Below are 16481 nucleotides of genomic sequence, written 5' to 3' on the forward strand. Positions count from 1 at the left end.
GGACAGCAGCCTGAGAAAACTGCTTAAAACAGGATTTGAGGTGCACCGATTCCCCCCCCCCCCCCCCAGCTTAGCTGTATTGTTAAAACCCTAGCACGCTGAAGTGTAACAAATTAAAATAGGCTATTTCAATATGGTAATCCATAATGGATGATTGCTAACTGAACTTTTCCATATTTAGAGAAGCAAAATGGTCACAGATAGATGAAAGCTCTGAAGAGAACTGCCTAATTACTGAGGTTAGAGAGCTTGTTTTATGGTTGGAATGTGCTCAGCATCTGTGTAAACTTGAGCTTTCAAACTCAGGGGAAACCCCGCATTTTTATGAAACTGGCACTTGCTAGGGGGATATTATTTTTCTTCTGAAGCATGTGGCCAGAATAAAGCAATGTATGGAAAACTCCCATAATCAGTTTGACTTTCAAAAAGACAATGGACTAAAGACAACCCAGGTAAGAATTATTTTCTTTTCTAGCCTGGATTCAAAGATCTGTCTTGATAGTATTTTTTTTTTCCTGAAGCAGAGCTGGAATTACAGGTTATAAAGCTTGCTGCTGTCTTCATACAGATGTATGAAGATGTATATGATGGAAAGCTGCCGGGCAGAAAAGGACCTGGGGGTGCTGGTTGACAGCCAGCTGAATATGAGCCGGCAGTGTGCCCAGGTGGCCAAGAAGGCCAACAGCATCTTGGCCTGTATCAGAAATAGTGTGGCCAGCAGGAGTAGGGAGGTGATTGTGCCCCATACTTGGCACTGGTAAGGCTGTACCTTGAATACTGTTTTCAGTTTTGGGCCCCTCACTACAAGAAAGACATTGAGGTGCTGGAGCGTGTCCAGAGAAGGGCGACGAAGCTGGTGAGGGGTCTGGAGCACAGTCTGATGAGGAGCGGCTGAGGGAGCTGGGGGTGTTCAGCCTGGAGAAGAGGAGGCTGAGGGGAGACCTCATCGCTCTCTACAATTACCTGAAAGGGGGTTGTGGTGAGGTGGGTGTTGGTCTCTTCTCCCAAGTGACTAGTGATAGGACAAGAGGAAACGGCCACAAGTTGCTCCAGCAGAGATTTAGGCTGGATATTAGGAAAAATATCTTTCCTGAGAGAGTGGTGAAGCACTGGAACAGGCTGCCCAGGGAGGTGGTGGAGTCACCATCCCTGGAAGTGTTCAAGGAACGTGTGGACGTGGCACTGCAGGACATGGTTTAAATGGGCATGGTGGGGTTGGGTTGATGGTTGGACTTGATGATTTTACAGGTCTTTTCCAACCTTAATGATTCTGTGATGTATTTTACTTGTGCGGGTTCCACATGTTCTGCTGGATAAAATGCATTAGAGAGATGAAAGTATGAAAACTTTCAAAATTTTAATAAATACACAGTGAAGACGTGACATGAATGTCATCCAGAATCTAATTAAATAACACGTATAATTGGTACAGTAATGCATTTTAAAGGTAGCATCCATTTATTGTCAAAAAAGCACTTTTTAAATTATGGTATGCAAACATAATTGAGACTAAAGTAACGAGGTTGTTTCTGATATACCCATTACCTTTTTAGAGTCCAAACAAACCAACATTAGTCTGTCTTTGGTAGATCTCATCTGCTAGAAGGGGGAGAAAGAACTGGCCTAGCAGATGAGGTACTGGCCTGAGATTAATTCCTTTCTGAAAATGAGTAGGTCACTTAAACTCGTTCTGCAACTCACTCCTCATTTGCAAAGCTATGATAAAGTGTTATTATCCCTACCCCACAGATAATGACCAAAAGTTACATAAATACAGGCTTACATGTTCAATGGTAAACAGAGTACCTAGGACTATGCTTCTGGGCAGGCTTTGTCAGACTTAACCTCTGAATGGGGTTGGTTTCCTTTTGGTTTTTGAGGAGACTCCTGTGCCATTAATTTAGCCTGCAGTTCAGAGCAGTTGGTTATGTACCGCCTTTCCCTTCAAAGTGTTTCATATGTAAGCCGAGCTTGTTTCTGTCTAGAGCTGCCCGGTGTACAGCCCTCTGCGGAGTGGAAGAGCAGTCATTAGCAGTACAGATATTTTAAATGACTTGAACACAACATCACAGTTTGAAGATAGTATTTCTATACGGAAACCACACCAGAGATTTGACGTGCTTACATTTAAATTACTGTTCCTCATTCAAATGATAACAGTTTGCAAGCAGTCTGCTCTTAGCAAATAAACTACTGATTCAGTAATAATTTGAGAGGGTGCATCATCTTCTGAATCATCATACGCTCCCTCCTCTGCCACGGGAGGGTTACATAGCAATACAGTCTAACTTTTAGTTTAGTTTTGAGATTCCATGAATTGATTACCTGTTTTTACCTTTTTATAAACTAACTCACATGGAAGTTATTCTTCAGAGCCAGCAATGCAATTTTATATGCTTAATAAACTGATTCGTTCCTCTGTATTTAAATGAAGATCTCAATTCACACTTGGGTTTAAAAACTTGCCTCACAGTATTCAGGTAAGATGTTATCATTTTATAAAAAGATGGCTTGAGAAAACTGCCTCTCTTCCAGGAAAAGTGTGTTCCCTTCTTTTGTCTGATGAAGAAATACTATCCCTAAGAAGTAATATTCCAACTACACAGGTTGGGGTTTTTTTTAAAAAAAAAAAACCAGAAATACATCCTTTCATAACAGCAGCATGTGCCTGTGGTGGTTTAATAATATAGTTTCATATTGCAGAGTACTCCTGCAGTTTTCCCTGCCATGGAAAAATAGTTTCAAAACTGGTAGGCAAGCAGCAGAAGTCAAATGGTATACGGGTTGCCCATTACTGATATCCAGGAAGTGGTAACTTCTGTCCTTCCTTTGCTTCAAAAAAGGTGTATGAGAGGGTGATCAAATCAACTTTAGCCATTTTAGGGTCCTCTGCAAATTCTGGATCAATGTAGAAAAAGACAGGCATGTCCACTTCCTCTTGAGGATTTAGCCGCTGTTCTTCAAAACAAAAACACTGCATGGGGAAGAAAAAAAACCCAAACGATTAGACACCACTAGCTCTGGGAAACTTATCTCTGCCAACATGAGAGAAAGCTTCATCTTTTAAAATCAACTCTCATTCCCTGTACATCCCTAAAATCCTGGGAAGGATCAACTGTATGAGCAACAAGACAGCAGTTCTTTTCTTCTTGTGTTACAGGAAAAAGAATTAGCTTTTAATGAAGTGTCCAAACATGCACATTGACCAGGCTAGCTCACATCGTCACCACCTACCCTCAACATCAGTTGTACCGAATAGCCTGTATTTGGGAGCCACTCCAACTGGGTATGTGCTGCAGCTTGTTACGAAGACGGTAAGGCTAAGAATGAACTTGTGCACTGTCAATTGAAAAAATCAAGGTATTTTCTTAAAATGTTGGCATACAAAGAATGGCATCCAGGGTTAAAATTAGAAAAGTTAATTTATGGATAACTATTCTCATTCATGTAAAGGAAAATGTAATCTTTGCTTTGTTCACACTTACTTGTATTTTATTGAAATACTGTCCTGCTTCAAAGGGTATTACATTGTAGGTAGAGATACCAATTATTGGTTTGTCTGTAGGATTTTTCGCTTTATAAAAGGCCAGTGCTGTCTCTCCTGGTACCACCTGTATAAAGTAATTGAATGGTGATTTTTAATCCACTGCAGCCCTCTACCCCTCAAACAGAGTTCTTTGGACTTCAGCTAGAATGAGTTCATCTTCTCTTTTGCTCTGTCAAGCTGGTTACTTCACTACTTCACAAGTATTTTGTTTATAGACAATTTGCCCGCATCCAAAATTAAAAGCACTAATAATGTTATGTGTGCATTTATAATCTTACGCGGTTTCTATTATTCTCAGCAGTTTAGCAGCATACAGAGCTTTTTTCAATCTGCAGGTTTATATATATTTAATTTTTGAGGTTGTAATTCTTTCAGTACTGGACTCAGAAACCAATTAAGAAGTATGACTCCTTTTGAGTTTTTATTAAGAACTAAATTTAAACACTAAATTAAAATGTTCCTTTTCTTAAAATATAAAAACACTCCTACAACCAGGGGCCAAGAAGACAAAGTACTAGGGGGAAAGCCTGGCACAACCCCCCGGGCTTAGCTATGCAGCTCCACCATATATTTTTTTAATATACACGGTGAAGTGTGTGTATATACTAAATTCCGAACTGGAAGCATCCTGGACAAACGTGCCCCCAGTTGCGTGTTTTTCCAGGTGAGGGCCCCGATACCCCAATGGCACCATCAGGGTCCCCCATCAGGGTCCCGGCTGCCTCAAACGGAGGAGGCAAAACCTGACGCTTTCACCTCCCGCCTCCCTCCGCGGTTCGCTGTGCGGGGGAAAACGAAGCCACTCACGTAGATTTCCCTCTGCTGGGGTTTGAAGTTCCAATGGATGCTGGAATGCACGTCGGCGTTGAAAGTGACCCTGATGACCCGGTCTCTCACCGGCTCCATGCCCTCGATCTGCTCCGCGCTGTGGCCTGCGCCGGTTGTCCCGCCCAGGCCCGTGGCCTGACAGAAAGGAGAGGCGGTGACCGACCCGCGCCGGACCCGCCCGCGCCCCCGTCCTCCTCCCCGGGCGGGAAGGAGCTGCCAGCGCCGCCCCGGGCCGCGGCGCTCCCCGGTACCTGGCAGTAGAGGCGGTAGAGCGGCACGGCCGCGTAGGACATGCCCACCATGCCCACGGCGGCGGCGGCGATGTAGGCAAGTGCCGACCGGTTCCGGCGCCGCCATTCCTCCTCCTGCCTGCGGGTGAAGGGGTTGGAGCTCCGCAGCCCCCGGGCCCCCCGCGGGGCCGGCTCCCGTCCGCCCGCCGCCGCCCAGAGGCCGTACTGAGCCTTCCCCTCCGGCCGCGGGGGCGCCCACCCGCCGATACGGCACGGCCGGGGAAGGGCCCGGCCCAGCGCCAGGGCCCAGAGGGGGCCCGGCCCCCCGGGGAGCCGCAGGCCCCCGCAGCACGCCCAGCCCCGCCCGCACACCCCCATGCTGCGCGCGGCTGCCGGCGCCCCGCGGGGCGGAGCGCAGCTCTTCTCGCGAGACGCGGCGGTGGCGGGGGGGAGCCCGCGCTCACGTCGCCCTGCCGCGCGCCCCGCCTTCCCCCCGCCGCGCTCGGCTGCTGCGGGCGGTGCGGGGCTGCCTGGCCCCGCCGGCTCCTCGACGCCCGTTTGTCGGCGTGAGGGGCGGCCGCCCTGCGCCGCCTTCCCGAGGAGGCGGTGGGGCTTGCGCCGCGGGGGCGGGCGGGCGAGCGGGGCGGGCCGCCATCGCGCCGCTGAGGGGAGGGAGCGCAGCCGCTGAGCGGTCGCCCGTGGCTCACCCCTGAGAGCGGCGCTGAGGCGCGGGGGCTCCCGCCAGACCCCGCCGGTTTCTCTCCCTCCCCGGCGGGACCGCGCGGGCGGTAGTGTGCGTGTGGAGGTAACTGTCGCAGCCCTGGAGGCCGGCGGGTTTTCGCACCCCCGGGCTCTCGCGGGGATGCCCACGGGCTGGCGGCCGCGGTGGGTCCTCCACCGCCGTGCACCGAGCCGGCTTTGTCCGAGCGGTGCCGGGGCGGGCTGGCGCTGGACGGCAGCGGGGCCCCCGAGAAGTCTGCCAGACGCGGGTTAACCTAGCCAGGCACGGCGAGAGGGAGTCATTGTCCTCTCCGAGTACCTCAGGGGGCTCATGCGGGGCAGGGTGGAGGACGCGGGAACCTTCCTGGCTGGTTCCTTGGGGGCTGTGAGCGCGGGGCCAAGCGCTTGTGAAGCCGCCTTTGTGCCCGCGTCCCCCCTCGCTCAGCGCTGTGCTGCTGTAGGCCGCGAGCGGGCGCTGCGGGGAGCGCGCGGTGCCGTGCACCGGCTGGTGCGGGGGTGCTGTGTCGGAGAGGAGACCTCGTCCCTTTCGCTTCCTGCGGGTCTCCCTGTTTTGTGGACACTGACACCGATTACTGTTTTTTGCAGTGGTGCTTTGGGTCATGGTTAGTTTCCTGTCTTTGTGTACGGATTCGTTTTTGTTTAGACACAAATATTGACATGTCGCAAAGCGATTGAGCACTGTTTGTAAACAGCAATAACTTCAGGGCAGGCAAGGTCAGACAAACTCACAACCTTTCTTCCCATGCACTGTAGCAAACTTTGCTGTAGCAATGCTTGAATTTATTGCTTTGGAGTACCGCTCTTCCCTTGCGCTGACTCCAGTAACACAAATCACACAGTGACTTTGGCACCTCCTGATACCGCTTCATTTTTGCCTTTAGTTGCATTGAATCAGAGAATGATAAAGCCCAGAGTGAAGCAATACCATGATGTTTCCTCTGTGTTTAGATGGTGTCATTTTTGATCCTTTAGCAGGAGATCTGAAAACATTTACTGCAAGAGAACTTCAGGTATTCCAAAGTGAATTTAATATTTTTTCCATGCAGAAATACATAACCTGATGAATTGGTGGTTGTGGAGGCTGACACTGTGCACCTAGGGAGCCTACTTTATTTTAGCCCAGGTTTGTAGCGCGTCACTGGTACCACCAGCACCCGTGGACGTCTTTTGCCTGTGCATTGTTTGGAGAGTTCCTTGGCCCCCTTGTACCGTGTGTTAGGAGTAATATCTTTTTCTGGTTCCTGGCCATGTGAGGGTTTACCCATACGGCTCATGAGGTCAGGAAGATTTGCTACCGATACAGACGGCTATTTTTGCGTTAGTGCTTTTGCAGTAATTTTTTCAAATGATTGCAGCTCAGTACACTTAGGATTGTATTTCTTGTCAACCTCTCGTATGCGCTAATAAAAATACAATGTGAATCACTGTTTTTTTGCTACGTTAGTGGAACATAACCCCATTTTGCATGTGTTTTGGCCTACGTCTTGCATACTTCCCATGAGAATTCTATAGGCACTGAATGCTAGACAGTAAGTTAAAAAAATGTGAGAAAACAAGACGCACAAAACACCTTACCATGTTCAAAACAACATCCCCTCCCCAAGTAACCTTCGCTGGAAAAAAATGAGGTAGTTGTTGTCTTTAGCAGTTACATTACTTTATCCTGGAATTGTGATCTCAGTTCCTTCATTTTTTAGATTTTAGTTACAGGGGATTCAGGTTTACCCTAATTCCTACCTCACAAATTAAGAGGAAATTAGGATGTCAGATGTTTTAGTATGATACACAGCAAAGTCTGAGTTCTTAACTGCTTACTGTTTTCAGTAATGAAGTGTATCTTTTATCATGAAAGTTCTGTTTTCCTACTTGATTTCCGCTAGTCAGTAATAAATAGCAATTGTTGTCAGTGTCTGAAAATAAATATAGCCGTGTAAATTTCAAAAAGTGGTTTCTCCTTTTTTACAGCAGTTATTGTCCTGGTTACGAGCCAGTGCTTCATGTATCAGAATTCTTCATTTTGAACTTTTATTAAAACAGTGCACCTAAGAAGATGTTCAGTACAGATCCCCTAACAAATACAGATAAAAAGTAAGTACTTTTTTTTTCCCCGTACACAGGAATACAACGATTACTGGACTGTAATATGAAAAATACGAAAACTCTCTTAAAGAAAAATCACTTTGATACTGAAAGTCTGAAACAACGTCTTAGAAAAGCTAATACCAACACCGTGAATTTACACATAAAGGGAAGAAATAGCTCTTAAGCTTTTCATTAAGTTAATCAGCACTAGGTTTGGACTGATTCTGTAGAGAGAAAACCCCGCATGGAAATTCCTTAATGCTGCTGCAGCTATGAAAACGTACTTGTAAGGTGTATAGCAAATTACTTGCCTGTACAGATAGGGTAACTATAGTAACATAAGACACTGTACAGAGTTTGTGTATTATAATGCATTACTTTTTCAGAATACTATGTCTGCATGCCTTTAATGTTTTACATGTAGTGCTTTGGAACCATCTTATTTTTTACCAATGCCATGATATATATTATGATAATTACATTAATTCTATAAACCGTAACGTTACCTACTGAAAAGTTAGAAGTTGGATAAGATTCTAAATGGCAAACTGGGATTCAGTCGTGATTGAAAATTATAACTCCAGACCCTTCCCAAACTGCTAAGTAACCTTGCCAACTTTGTGATCAAAACCATAATTAAAAACAGGCACAGACAGCTCTTGCTGGACAATCATGTTTGCTGTGCTTGTGCAATAGAATCAAGCAAACAGTATTCAAAAGTATTGTCAAACAATTTAGCGTAGAGTTTGAATTATGCCACTTCATAAATAACTTGGGTTTTTTTGCAAAACAAATCCACAAAACATTAAAAAAAATAGCTTGCTTTTTACTGGGATCTGAAGAAGCAAACACTCTGCTTGTCCAATGGAAATACAGGAGATGTAATACAAAGATACATCTTTAAAACACCTATAGCTTGCCAGATTCAAGTGGAAGGTATATTATGTGAATAGTTACCAGATCACTGTATTCCAAAGACAATTTTTCACACAGGAGATGAACATGAAAGGTGCACATAACTGCACTTCAGCTACATGGTGATGAAAGACTGTAATTTTCTATACTTACTTTTTTTTTTTGTTGTTCTGGGAGACAGTATCAATGCACAATGCTTCAAGAATGTACTTGGTTAGATGTAAATTGAGGTTTACCTAAACTTTAAATAATACCTTTCTTCTCTACACAAGGGTTAGCCTCAAACCATTCATGCTGCTCCACAATTACAATGTCGCTCAAGATTTTTTTCATGTTTGACAATTGCCATATAATGACATATGCTTTCTTTTAATCTTTATGACCTAAGCAGCAAAATCTATTTATTTCAAATAATTAGTGGGTTTGGGTTATCAGAAGTAAGTGGTGTTCATGCTATATGGTACAGCCTTCTCTTGGCTGTGGTCCTTAGCATCATAATGAATTTTACCTTTTAGGGTTAGTGAACCTGAAAGGCTACAGTTGTGTAATTGACTCGTATAGGATTTTTGTAAAAGACCTTTGTTTTATTTATAACAAAAAGATCTTGTGAATCTTGCTTTTGAAGATTCTGCAAATCTTTTTGTCATCTGCTAAATTACCCTGTAATCCATCTCAGTTGCTACAGCATTACAAATCTGCCTTTGGAAAGGTGAGTCATAATTAATAATGTTGCCAGAATAGAATAGTTTACTAGCTGTTTGATAAAGAATCTTACTTTGTTTGCTGCATAGAATAACAAATGAGGGCTCTTGAAAATTTAGTCTTACTTATTGATATTGGGTTTTATAGGGTTTTAAGTTGTTACAGTATTCCTGGATCTTTCTGAAAGTAAAAAGCATTTGTGTTCCCCTGAGTATGTTCTTGAAAGGCAGAGAACTTGCAAAAGAAGCAGTAATACCATTTTTCTATATGAGTCCTTTAGAAACATTAAAAGCAGCACAGCAGCAGAATTTTAAGGTAGAGAAGGACAGAAGCCTTGGGGATGAGTTCAGGAAGCTGAACAACACATAGTATACTTTGAAGAAGGGATGGAGGAGCAATTGTTTGAGCAAGTGATGTATTACTGTGATAACTCTAATAAAAAGAGGTGGGAGCAATAAGAAGCTTAATACTACTTTGTATCTGCTTAAATTGTTGGGAAGTTTGTCATGCCTGGTTTAATAAAAATCATTCTTTTGGTTTTTAATAATGGAAATGCATAGCCTTGAGTCATACTTTTAATTGGGGGGGGCGGGAGGGGTGTTTATTGCAGAAAACATGACACTGGATACAAGCTATATTGGTCTGAGTGATTTGTTTTGACAAATGTTCCTGATACTGATACCACAAATTGAATTCCACTGCTAAGAACAGTGAAAATTTTGTTGTAGAAAGGCGATTGGTATTTTACCTTTTGTAACCTTGCCTGGAGCAAATCTGATTGATATGATGCTTAAAATATCAGTGGCTTTTCTTTCATTGGATCGTAACACCAGCAGGGTTAAACTGATTGAGGAAAGAATACAAAGGGCCAGATTTTCATCACTGAGTGGATGTGAGCAATGCAAATGATGCCACTGGAGCTCTTCACGTTTCAGGAATTGGGAAGGCTGCTTTATGTTCCTATTTCATCACTGATCTGCTCCTTAATGTGTGGTGGGACGCTTAACACGCTCAAGGGGGGCAGAAGGGTAGACTGCAGGCTCTGCAGGACCTGGGGACTGACCTCTGTATATTTGAAGACTATATAGCACGTTGCCTATAAGCTAAAAGATCCTCTCCCCACAATGATTACGTGCTAATGAAAGCACAGTCACTACAACTTTAAAAAAAAAAAAAAAAAGGTGCGTTGAGATAAGCATATGCATTCCTGGCGTAGCCAAGCTGTCCTGCTGTGCAGCTCTAGACGCTGACAGATGCTTTCTCATCACAGGGTTACTCCCTGCTAGAGAGGATTCACCTTTCTACTTAAACAAAGCCCTCCGTGAACACAGAATATTTAGTTTTCATTTTAAACTGTAATCTTTTTAAGATATTCAAGAAGAAGGGGGAGTAATAGGAGTGCATCTTCTGATGCAAGCCTGGAAGAAAATAGTAGTTAACCGACCTGATGTCAGGTGCTCAGAACTTCTGAAAATACGCATCTCTCTGCAAGACCAAGCCTCATATCAGAAGAGAGTCTTACCTCTGGAAATAGTGGTATATTTTTTACTTTTTCAACTAGATTATTCTCGGTGTAATGCTACAAATTCACCATTTTATTTGCTTTCACAAAACCCAGATGTGTCAGCTTCCATTTCTAGAGAAAATACATAACCCAGGTTCTGTGTTAACTTTTGACTGTTGTCTATTGAAAGACTAAAAACCAAGTTAAAGCATGACACAAGCCAATACCACGATCGAGAATGCAAAGTATTAGCGTAATGGCATTTGTTTCATTAATGCTTTCAGTCTGTCTGCTTCGTTGGCTTTCCCTTTTGTGTGTGGATGTACGTAATCCAGTCTGCTAGGAAGATTGCTTTAGAAAGGTCGCGAGTTACTGCTTTTGACCTCGTTTGGAGGGAGCATGTAAATAAATTACTGGAAGAACATGAGTAAATAAGTTCATTTTATTTTAATTATTTCATTTGGCTTCTGCTGCTAGATAGAGATTGCATAATCACAGTTGTAGTAAATGCAAGTAAATTTTCTCTGCTTTGCATTTTCAGTCTTTAAAGTTGTTATAGATTCCCATTTCAAACAGAGAAAAAGTAAACATTACCTTGATAGGTGAATTAGTCCATGTGACGCAGAGATTTTCAGAGAAGATTAAGTAGGCAGATACACTCCTCTTGAGCTCTGTCTGTTCGGTTTTTTTTAGTTAGTAGCAGAAATTGTCCAGCACATAACCTTTATCCGGCTGAATTGGAAACCTCCAGTGTATTTTGTTGCTTTGTCATTGTCTTTGCTGCTGTACTGAAGAATGTCCTTACTCTCACCAGGAGATGAAGATGAACCAGAGCGTTTTGATGGTCTTTCTCTCATATACTGGTATGCTTAAGCATTAGGTTCTGATGGCATTTTTCTAGTCTATAATTGGGAAAAGTACAGTAAAGATAATTCAAAAGCTGTAGCCATTTTCAGCTTCTTTTTTCTTTTAAGAAGCAGCCAGAGTTTATCATTTAGATTTTTGTTTAAGTGTCAAGTAATATCTGTTTTGTGAGGGAAGCGTATTATTATTCCATTGATTAGTTAAATATTTGTTTGTGGACATAAATAACTAATAATTCCTCAGGAATGCAGTTCAGAAGAATATCCGGAGCCGTATGTTCTGATAAGTCTCTAGCAGATATAAAACATAAAGCTGTTGAACTTCCTCGTGTATGCTGATAAAAAGTAATAGAAAAAAGTATAAAAATTTAATTTAACTGTCTTTACTAGAACATCTACACAAAATTGTACGCAGTTAGTCTATTAGCATCTCAGGACTTCAGTTGGAGTGTTGAGTTTGATGTTTTTTCAATAATTTCAGCGTATCATTTCTACTGTACATTTTGTGGAGTCTTGCTTGTTTATTTAATCTATTGCCTTGCATCTTTTCTTCTCTGTACTAAAAGCTTTTTTATGAGTATTTTTGCATGACTTCTCAAGGAATGAGCAGTGACATCAGATTATTTAATTTGCATCTTTTTCTACATTATTTTTTGTTACTTCTGCCAATTGGTTTAGAAACCTATTTCCTTATTTATACTGTTGAGCTTATTTCTAATGGCTTTTGGGAAGTATTCTGACAGTTCATGAATATTAAATATCAGTAACATGGAATAAATGTCGGATGGGTGCTAAACCCAAGTCTTTACATAGTGAAACTGCAAAAGCCTTCTATATTTTAGAACTATGACAAGTAGCTTGACTTGAAGATCCATCTCTAAGTTACATGGGAGAAAAACTAACGCCGAAAGCCAGCAAGGTGTGATATGCTAAATGAATTTGGGGAATTTGAAGATCCTTGTCTTCACTTTGTGTTTGATAAAGTAATTTTAAACTTCATGTATTGGAGGGATTTGGTCTTTAGAGCATCAACACAACTGAATACCTTGTAAAGGTGTCTGTGGAAAGTGTCAGTCCTCTCTAATTGTAGATGGCAGCGTCGTGATAATTTCACTGTTGTAGAGATACCTTATTCCTCTCCCTTGAAAATTATTAGTTTGTGATTTGTCTGTATCCTCGTTGTCAGAATCCATTTTACGTTAGTTAGGTTGTCTTTTGAAAGTATTGCCTGTTACTTCTGGAAATGTAGATCCTTTCCTACTAAGTGTTCTGTGCCTAGATTTGATCATATTTCATTATTTCATATAAATAGGTTCTACCATTTCTGGTGATCTCTGTTTTCCTTTGGAAAACTTAAAATCTGAGATTTGATCTTTTAAGATTTCACGAAAGTAAACTTCTGTGCAAGGTTGAAACAGCATTTGTTCTTGCTTTTTTTATTTTAATAAACTGCTATGTGAAAACTGCTGAAAGCATGGCAAAGAAACAGAACAGTAGTAGCAAAAGGCAAGTCAGAGAAAAAAAAAGAATAATTGTCTGCTTATTTTAAAGATCAGTGTACCTTGTCTAAGTTTTCAAAGATGGGTACAAATCAAGACAGACCTGTAAAGAACGTGACTACTGTTGTCTTTCAGCTTAAAAACAATTTAAATTTATGGGATAATTGAAGTGACAGTACTAGGTAGCAATGCAAAGCACTCCGCTATTGTAGTATAGAAGTAGTTTCTCAAAAAAGTTTTGTTAGAGAAATAGCAGACTTAAGGATTTAGTCTTAATTTCAGACTGTGATTAAGTAAAAGCAGTTTGGTTCACCTTGAGCCATACGAAGCGTGCCTTATGCTCTGTCACGTAGTAGCAAGGTCATGTGTAGTCTCGTCAGTGGCCAAATAAACTAAGTTTCATCATTTCTTTTTAGCCTATGAAACAAATACTGCAAGAAATACTAATGTGAAAACTATACAATCTCTGAAGCATAGGCTTCAGGTTTGTTTCTAAAGATCAATTATCAGGTCTCTTATGGCCAGCCTTTCTAAAGCAAAGACTAATTATGCAAGTACTTGGGAATTTGAGGTTGTGGAACAAAATTGTTGCTTTTCAGAGCAAGTGCTTATCCCTTGATTTTAAAAAAAACTCATCCAGTTTTCTTACACAAAACCAAAAGAATTAGGGATGTACTTTAGAAGCTGGATCTCTTGCCTGGTGCTAGAATTCAGGAACATTTTGACCTTCTGGATTTCTCTCTTCCCTCTGGCACAGCACCCTTTAATGACATGTACTCTGGCATTTGCAGAAATACCCAGTTTCAGGCATGGGGTTCAGGCTGTGTACCGGATTTTGTTGCGTGGGAGGATTTGGGTCACTATGTCCTCCACTTTGATCTTCTTTTCCTCCCTGCTAATGACTTCTAGTTGTTCCATTTCACTTTAACATCACACTCTAGAAAATGCAACTCACTATCTAATACAGAGCAACGTGTAGGTCAAAGCAGGAAGACTTAAGTGGTGCTTCTGCTTTTTTCTAGAAGAGATCTGGTGAGTCTTCTCCAAAAATGGTACAGTGGGAGGACAAAGGAGCTATGATACAACTTGGATTTTTTAATAATAATTCATCTAAATTAAAATAAAAAATTGTAAAGGATCATTGGATTTACAGGAATTCTTAACACTTTGCATTCTCAGAGCAGTATGTTGGTCATGTTTCCGATAGAACTGTAAATTTAGGTTTCAAAACTCTGATTTTACTTTGTATTCTTACTTAAGTCTTTACCATTATCAACTGCCTCCAAAATACTCATCTGCCTTTAGACTGTTTCAAATGCCATCCTGGTATCTTGTCTTGGAGTGGGAGGGTACACAGGGGAGCAGGCAACAGAGTTTGGAAAGAAGCCTTTTTTAAAACAGAGAAAGAAAACAATGTTGGGTGCAGAAATGAGAGACTGTAGGGAAAATATGTTCATAAATAACCACAAAGTTAGGTATCTTAGAATTGTACACTGTCTTAGCTGTGGTTTTGGTTTAATATCCATTACCTGATCAAAGACATTATGATGTGTTTTTCTTGCCTAAAAGCTAAGCTGGACCAGGTTGTGGGATTTTATTTCTATTTAATTCTACGTATGCTTTATTTTACCTTACCATCTTATATTTGTTATGAGGAGATTGATTTTTCATTGGGGGGAAGGGGTGGCACAGAGGTATCATACAATAAAAAGTTGTCGGTTACAGAAAGCTGGTTTTGGTTTGTATTAGAGTTAAAAACATGGTCACTCTAATTTCTTTTATATTAACATAGCTCTACATACATTTCTGTAATTAGGGATTTAATGACTTTTATTTTATTCCTTAGGACTATTATGGGCCCTCATGGAATCAATCGAGCTGTTCACCGCATTTCTTTTTCTGATTGTCAAAATGGATTAGGTAACTAGATTGCACATTCTGTTGATTCAGAGTAAACCAAATCTAAAAGCACCTGGTGAGCTTTTCCAGTTCACACTGTCATTAGTAGAAGTTTAATTTATCTGGCTTTTATGGGTTTGACTGTAAATCCATTTAGCACAGTAGGTGGAATAACCAATTTCTTGCTTGTTTCTTTTGTTTGTTCTGCAGGAGTTAAAATTATTGGAGGTTATCGGGCACAAACAGCAGAAGATTATGGGATTTTCATAAAGAGAATTCTACCCGGAGGGGTTGCTGCTGTAGATAGTAAGTAATATAAATTTTTTTCTTACAAACATGCTGCGTATAAAAAGCTGTCAAAAGAAGTCGTCTTTATTTTACTTTGTGGATAAGGATATTTAAAATAGCATGGTTTAGTCAGGATTCATGATGTTGTGGCTTACTTTAAGATAGAGAAATGAAGCTTGGAGCCTTCATGGGAAAAGATTTTAATACTCTCAGTTCTTGAAAATGTATTCAAATCCAGATATTGCTGGTGTGAAAACAATTGGCAGTCTTTCAGCACTGCTAAATAAGTGTTGAGATGCTGAGCCTCTTTTAATTCATAAGGGATGAGTGGTGTTTCCTTTACAGAACCAGTACTTTTAATGAGTTCCGATTATTTTTTTATTATTATTATTATTATTTAAGTCGTGGCTTAGATGTTCAGTGGGGAAAGAACAAATTATACTAGGTAGAGTTTGCAATAATAAAGTTACAGAATATACTTCTGTCCTAGGTCTATGTATGGGTGTTTTTGAGAGTCCATCTGGTCTTGTGCAGAATGATCATTTAAAATAATCTAAATCTACTTCAAAAGTGATAGTTCCTAAACTTGATATTTGCAGAAGGTTAAAAATAGAATTGGTTCTAAAAAATCTTCTAGCTGTCCTTATTAATGTGTAAAACATTAATGTCTTTATACGTGGTAACTTAGGTGTATGTTAGGAGAGAAATTCAGCTGCAAGTTAATTCCACAACTGTGAAATGTAAATTCCAGTCCCACAAATATTTGTGCTATGTGTAAATAATACAAATAGCTAAATAGCACTTATTTTCAGTGGCTATTCTGTGGTTAATAAGACTGATTGATAGTTATTAGTCTTATGACAATAGCTTAGCTTAATTAGGATCGGAACCTAATCTGCTAAAAGTCATAAGGTTGTTTATTGCATTAGATGACATGAAATTGAAAGAAAAAGCCCTGTTTTATTACTATGATACAATACGTTCACCATCTTCCTGTTGATTCGTGCATTGCTGTTGATTTCATTACCAGGCCGTTTGCTCACTGGCGACCTAATTTTGGATGTCAATGGAGAAAACTTAATTGGAGTAACCAATGAAAGGTATGTTTGTACTGATTACTAAATGTTTATTAGAGCTTGGAATATTACATGGGGATTTTTTGGACATTATTGACCACTGATTAAAAGAGCACAACTCCACTGAGGTCCTTGGAGTTCAACTGGCAATTAATTTATCCTATAAATCCAACTCAGCAGAACTCTCGTGGAAAAGTGACAGGACTTTATATGCTTTTATAATGACAGGCTAAGCTTGTTTCTTAATGATGTAGTTTATAGAATGTATGTGAAAATAGCACTAAAACATATTAAGCTGTTAAAATAT

General features: G+C 41.1%; 2 protein-coding genes across 2 annotated transcripts in view; one reads left to right on the forward strand and one right to left on the reverse strand.

Annotated features, from left to right (window-relative positions):
- Nucleotides 1-1401: 1401 nt before the first annotated feature.
- LOC104264757 (cytochrome c oxidase assembly protein COX11, mitochondrial) lies at nt 1402-4983 on the reverse strand. The gene is made up of 5 exons (XM_059828197.1): nt 4894-4983; nt 4627-4797; nt 4355-4510; nt 3486-3611; nt 1402-2974 (listed from the first exon to the last, which is right to left on the reverse strand). The coding sequence occupies exons 1-5, from the start codon at nt 4981-4983 to the stop codon at nt 2792-2794; spliced, it is 726 nt and encodes a 241-aa protein (XP_059684180.1). The 3' UTR covers nt 1402-2791.
- A 6361-nt stretch (nt 4984-11344) lies between these two features.
- STXBP4 (syntaxin binding protein 4) overlaps nt 11345-16481 on the forward strand; it is a 66675-nt gene continuing 61538 nt past the window's right edge. Inside the window, exons 1-4 of the mRNA XM_059828123.1 lie at nt 11345-11412; nt 14758-14831; nt 15021-15116; nt 16129-16198. Coding sequence (XP_059684106.1) covers nt 11345-11412; nt 14758-14831; nt 15021-15116; nt 16129-16198 — 308 coding nt within the window. The remainder of the gene's footprint in view (nt 11413-14757; nt 14832-15020; nt 15117-16128; nt 16199-16481) is intronic.

This window comes from Gavia stellata, chromosome 22, assembly GCF_030936135.1.
Source record: "Gavia stellata isolate bGavSte3 chromosome 22, bGavSte3.hap2, whole genome shotgun sequence".
In the NCBI taxonomy this organism is placed as follows: Eukaryota; Metazoa; Chordata; class Aves; order Gaviiformes; family Gaviidae; genus Gavia; species Gavia stellata.

Bases quoted from the DNA above. Each gene is read 5' to 3' on its own strand.
- LOC104264757 (XM_059828197.1), bottom strand. From the start codon at position 4,983: ATGGGGGTGTGCGGGCGGGGCTGGGCGTGCTGCGGGGGCCTGCGGCTC. The intron at 4,511-4,626 runs GTACCGGGGAGC...CCTTTCTGTCAG, and splicing joins TCTACCGCCTCTACTGCCAG to GCCACGGGCCTGGGCGGGAC. The intron at 2,975-3,485 runs GTAAGTGTGAAC...TTCCCCATGCAG, and splicing joins AGTATTTCAATAAAATACAA to TGTTTTTGTTTTGAAGAACA.